Source organism: Castanea sativa, chromosome 4, assembly GCF_040712315.1.
Source record: "Castanea sativa cultivar Marrone di Chiusa Pesio chromosome 4, ASM4071231v1".
In the NCBI taxonomy this organism is placed as follows: Eukaryota; Viridiplantae; Streptophyta; class Magnoliopsida; order Fagales; family Fagaceae; genus Castanea; species Castanea sativa.
The window spans coordinates 41303222-41309221 of record NC_134016.1 but is presented as its reverse complement, the minus strand read 5'-3'; the positions used below and the strand labels follow the sequence as shown (position 1 = coordinate 41309221).

General features: G+C 36.6%; 1 protein-coding gene across 1 annotated transcript; it reads left to right on the top strand.

Annotated features, from left to right (window-relative positions):
* The first annotated feature begins 2077 nt into the window (after window positions 1–2077).
* Window positions 2078–4125, top strand: LOC142632101 (U-box domain-containing protein 38-like). Its single transcript, XM_075806520.1, has one exon. It carries the CDS (start codon window positions 2269–2271, stop codon window positions 3871–3873), a length of 1605 nt encoding a protein of 534 aa, XP_075662635.1. The 5' UTR covers window positions 2078–2268; the 3' UTR covers window positions 3874–4125.
* The last annotated feature ends 1875 nt before the right edge of the window (window positions 4126–6000 follow it).

Genomic DNA, 6000 nt, shown 5'->3' with positions numbered 1-6000 from the left:
TACCACATTACCGTTTTTTTTATTATAGATTTTCAACCTATGACATCTGCTTCTTATGATTGTGCTCATTATTATCAGACCAAGATACTAATCAATTTTTGATGTTGGAATGATTGAATCTCAGATCTCTTATTCAACCATCAGAAATTTTAGTTTATTTTATTTTTTTTTGGAGAGAAAGAGACTTTACCACTATTGTTTATTTTATTGGGTTTTTTTATAACCAATGTAAGTAAGTGTAAAGGAGGTCAATTGAACTAATTATAACTCACGGTCTATTTTAATTAATGCATAATAAAGTAATATCTAATGGTGAATCTATATAAAAATGATGTTACTCTAATTATAATCTTTGTGTTACTAACATTGCTTTAAAAATAATTAAGTGATTTCACTTTCTTGTGAACATAAATGGTTGAAATAAAAATTATGAAATAATTTCTTATAATTAAAAAAATATTCTGAAATAATTGTACTGCTTTTATTTTACTATTCATTTCTTGATAATTTGGCATGCAAGCCAAAGGTTGTTATGAACATTATTCGAAGCTCAAAAAGAAGACGAATACTTATGTTAGCCGAAGAGGACAGGAATAATTTCTAGTAATGGGTCCCGTTTCCAAGCGGAAAGTGAAAATCTTGCTGAAGATTTCTCCTCTCTCCTTTAAAACTTTAAAGACCTAAAAGGCTAAAAGGCCAAAACCATTCCAATTCTCATTTTTTACCAAAGGTGGCCAAAAAACAATTAAGTGATTAAGAAGGAAAGCTACCCCCATCTTTCTCTTCTTCTTTTTTTTCTTTTTTTTTTCTAATGCAGTCTCTTGTGTTTCAGGCGTCACATTTTTAATACATAGACCTTATAGGTGGATTGGATTCATAGTTCATACGCTATGTAATATTGCATGCATCCAAAATATTAGATAATTTTTTTCCTTTTAACTACCCCAGTTTTAGTTCAACGAGTAGTTGAGAAAACAACAATTGTGCAAAGAGCTACGGGTCTTTTCATTGATTGCTAGGTCTAGAGCTTCTTCTTTTTTTTCTTTTTTTTTTCCATTTTTTGAATTTGTTAACTTCTTCGGGTCTTGTTAACGAATGACGTTTGTTAATAAACTATTTTCTAAAAGTGTTGATACCGTTTTCATGAGTAGCATAAAAATTGTTAAAAAATTAATTTTTTTTCCTTATAAAAAATTTCTAAAAATATTTCTTAGTTAACTTTTCTCATCTTCCTTTTGTGACCCAAAGATACAGAACTGTAACAATTTAAGAGTGAGCAAATCAATTTAATGTCAATGGTAAGCAATGCAAATAAACCTTGAATCCAGTTACTCATAAAAGGAAAACAAACTTAGACAAAAATTATTCTCTATATACAAATGGTGTTCACAAATGGTGACTCTGCATAATTCTGTTTTGGTAATAAAATCTTTCCAATTGGATTCTTAAAAAAAAAAGGCAATATATTGATACTCCATGAGTAAATATTGTTCTCATCTCATGTTTGGATTAGCTTTTCTTATCTCACATTTTAAACTCCCAATCATCTTATCCCATTTGCAATTTAGAGATTTATTTGTATCACACTCAAAAGAAATAATATATTGTGATAAAAAAAATATATATTACAAAATATCAGCAAAGCAACAGACAGGGAAGTAGAAAGAGATTACAAAGACTTTGATGGCTAGTCAATGTTGTACCAAAAACTTGAAAGAAAGAAAGAAAAAACAAAAAAAAAAGCTGTAACGAGTACAAAATTAAGGTCAAAACTTGAAACTAATCTTAAATTAAAATAAACAATATATATATATATATATATATATATATATATATATATATCTTCCTTGCATAGTTGCATCTATCACAGCCACTAGTCCTCAACTTTTTATTTTTATATCTAAAGTCTAAAGTCTTAAGAACATTATCAAAAAGTCAAATCACTCTTCCTAGACTAATTCAATGAAATATTAGCTCTTTGTAGACCTCAATAATATACTGCTAACTCTCATGATTCTCATCTCACCAACACACCATGAACCCCACAAACTCCCAACTCTCAGAATTTCTCATTTTCTCTCTCTCCCTCCAAAAGCCCAATTAGATTGCCCCTCTATGTTTTGAGTCTTCTGACCCCATAAATAATATAATATAATATAATTCTCATTCACACCAAGAATAATAAATTGAAGAATCTCTCATCACTCATCAACCTCACAGAGAGAGAAAAGTAAGGTAGTAGAGAGAGAGATAACCCCAAAACCCCAAATGGGTGGAAACGGAAAACACAGGTGGAAAATTTCATTTCACCGCTCTAACTCCAGTCCCAAACAGACCCCAAAGGATTTCATCTGCCCGATTTCCGGGTCCTTAATGTCCGACCCGGTCGTCGTCTCTTCGGGTCAAACGTTCGAGCGCGTGTCCGTACGCGTCTGCCGCGAACTCGGGTATTCCCCGAGGCTCGAGGACGGGTCGAGACCCGATTTCACGACGGAGATTCCGAACAAGGCGTTCAAGTCCACGATCCTCAAGTGGTGCGACAGCAACGGTGCGGAGCACCCGTCCGCACCGGATTACAGCTCCGTGGAGCGGATGGTCCGGTCGGCAATGGAGGCGGAGGAGAGGAATTCGGGTCCGGAGATTAGGATTTCGGAGCGGGAGCTTCTGAGAGGCGTGGCGGAGAATCCGCCGTTGATTCTGTCGCACGCGGCGACTGAGTTAGGTCACCGAGTCAATCACTTCCACTCGAGCTCCTCCGACGAGTCGGTGGTTATCGCGGCGGGGAGTCCAGGCACTCCTCTACCACTCACGACTCGGCCTTTGTGTTACTCTTCCTCATCTTCCTCCTCCGAAATCGTCGCCAACGAAATTCTGAGCTTAACCATAAACCCTAACTCTTCCACTCCCGAAGAGGACCAGTTCATCGCGAAGTTGAAAAGCGCGGAGGTGTATGAGCAAGAAGAAGCTGTGGTTTCGCTGAGGAAGCTCACGAGGACCAGAGAAGACCTTAGGGTTTCGCTCTGTACTCCTCGGCTACTCTCCGCCGTCCGATCGTTGATTCAATCCAAATACGCCGCCGTACAAGTCAACGCCATCGCTTTGCTGGTGAACCTCTCTTTGGAAAAGCGCAACAAGGTGCAGATCGTGCGGTCAGGATTCGTTCCCTTCTTGATCGACGCGTTGAAAGGCCGATTCAACGAGTCGCAGGAACACGCCGCCGGCGCTCTCTTCAGCTTAGCGTTGGAGGACGACAACAAAATGGCAATCGGAGTGTTAGGAGCTTTACCGCCATTGATGCACGCGCTGAGATCCGAAAGCGAGCGAACTCGGCACGACTCGGCACTGGCACTGTACCACTTGACTCTAATTCAAAGCAACCGAGTCAAGCTAGTGAAACTCGGAGCCGTGCCGAGTCTTTTAGCAATGGCTAAAACCGGCGAGTCAGCGAGTCGCGTGCTGTTGATTCTCTGCAACTTGGCTGTATCCGTGGAAGGGAGGTCAGCTATGCTGGATGCCAATGCGGTGGAGTGTTTGGTGGGAATGCTTAGGAATGGCGAGGGAGGAGAGTCTGAGGCCACGCGCGAGAACTGCGTGGCCGCAATGTATGCCCTCAGTCAAGGGAGTATGAGATTCAGAGGATTGGCAAAGGAAGCAAGGGCTGTTGAGGCATTGAGGGAAGTGGAAGAGAAAGGAAGCGAAAGAGCGAGGGAAAAGGCGAAGCGGATATTGAGAATGATGAAGGGGAGAGAAGAGGAGGATGGAGGTGAAGAAGGAGAGGATTGGGAAGGAATTCTGAACTCCGGCGGAATGAGTCGGAGTCGATACCGAGTTGCCGGGAAAAACTTGTATGGTGCTAACACAACCACCTTTTGAATTTTGGTATCTCTTGTAAGTTTCCAATTTTTAATTACTGTCCAGCTTACATGAATTGAGGGATTTTGTAATCAATGTTGGGTCTTTGGGTTGTAATTAATTATTTGTAGGAACTAGGGAGAAAATGAAAATGTGGGATATATGGGTTTTTTGTGATATTTTGTCTATGTTCATTTGTAATTCTCCTTGTGAATGTGTACATAATAAAATTTTCGTAGAGAATGTGATCTGGAAATACATATGTTTGGTGTTTTTCCTTGGCTTTTTCTTTCTTATAAGGAAAATTTTCTTTTTGGTGGAATATGTTTGCTTTTGCTTTTGCTTTTCACACTTTAAAGTTGGAATCATGAAGGGTCTTTTGTTTATTGGGGTTGTGGCAATGCAATGCATAAAAGTTTGAGATTATTATGTTGTTGTTTTTTTCTTTTAAAGTTCATGATTGTATAGTAAAGGAGTTGGTTTGTTTAATTGCCTAATTTGAGCTACAAATGCTTGTTTATATGTTGTGTCTTGTATGTTCTGAGAATCTGAGTGAGAAAGAAATGTTGGGTGTGACTTCTTTTTGAGCATGGCTTGGTCCAAATCAAGGTAGTTTAATACTTTGCTTGATTTGCTTTATTGTTTTAGGATTTTGTTGGTTATGGATATGGTGGATTTCTTTTTTCGATGTTGGAATTTTGTGTTCTCAGTGGGGGGATGTTCTGTTCATACTGCCTTTTCTGCTTTGGATTCTATTTGCCAAAAGTTGGGCTTCTCGATTGTTTTACCATTCTAAGCCAAGGAATTTTATAAATGATTTAGCCATTTAGGTCTTTCGTGAGTCCTGAGCCAAGAATAGGTTTGTTAAGGACTAATGAATGAGATAGTTTTTGTTTTGGTTCTCTGAACTTTGAAATTCTAAACAGCGACCCAAAGATAGTTCTATCACATGTCTAAATGAGATTAGTAAACAAATGAGAAGTAGACTCTTTTATTTTATTTTTACTAATCTCATCTAGACGCAATGAAAAAGTATCTCCCGCGTCCATTCTACACTGCATCTCTTTCATAGACATGTGAGTCAGAGTCTCATACCTCACGTACGTACGTTTGAAAATTTTTCCTTAATCTTTTTTGGCTTTGAGACTTAAAACCCCGGGCGTAGACTCTTCTTTTTTAAAATCTGGATGTTTCTTTTTCTGTTTTTTGAGTAAAACAGACAGGTTAATGAATGTGTTTGAGACTTTGAGTTATGGTAATTTTACTGTCGAATGTCAATTTGACTTTGCTAATAGGAAGAACTACGAATAGGAGCACGATTTTTTCTACGAATACGTGCACGATTTTTTTTCCAACTTAACGCGTCAAATGCTCATCAAAATTAGGCCGTGTTAAAAGTCAACATAAATGTGAGACAATGATAGTTTGTCTGTCTTAATGAAATTCTACAAGTATATTTGTAACAAATTTTCTTTTAAGAGAGTTTCTTTCCAATTCTAATAATAGTTTTTATCATTAAATTAAGACACTAATCGAGTTTTTGTGTAAGTGAGATTGAACTCTAGGTCTCTTATTGAATCACCATAAAAAACTTTACTAGCTGAACTAACTGAAACCCATATATTTGTAACTCAAGTGCACTAAAATGTTTTTGTAACTTCATGAATGTTAGTATGTTACCACCAAAGAATAAAATCTTTGATCCAGATAGAAAAGGTGTATTGTTGTAACATTTTAAAGTACTTGCAAGTGTACGAACTGTACCGAAATATAGTTTGACAAAATTAATGTCAAACCCACAGGGACTTGAATGAACGTAAAAAAATTAATCAAATTTTAACCAAATTAATCTTAATCTAGTTTAATAAAAATTGGTTGTTTTGAAATTAAAAAAACTAAGCAAATTATAAAATTAAGCAAATAGATAAACTAAACAAAAGATATAAAGCAATAAAAAGATGTAAACAATCAAAGGAAATGAATTAAGGTTTTGAAATCCATCTTGTAAGTCATATTAGCATATATTTATGATCATTAATTTTTCCCAACTCACTATATGACAATCTAGGAATCAATCTTGCTATTGTGGAAAATATTCTCATTAAAATCCTTATTTTAAAAATCAAAAGCATGTTCTTATTCGTTTCT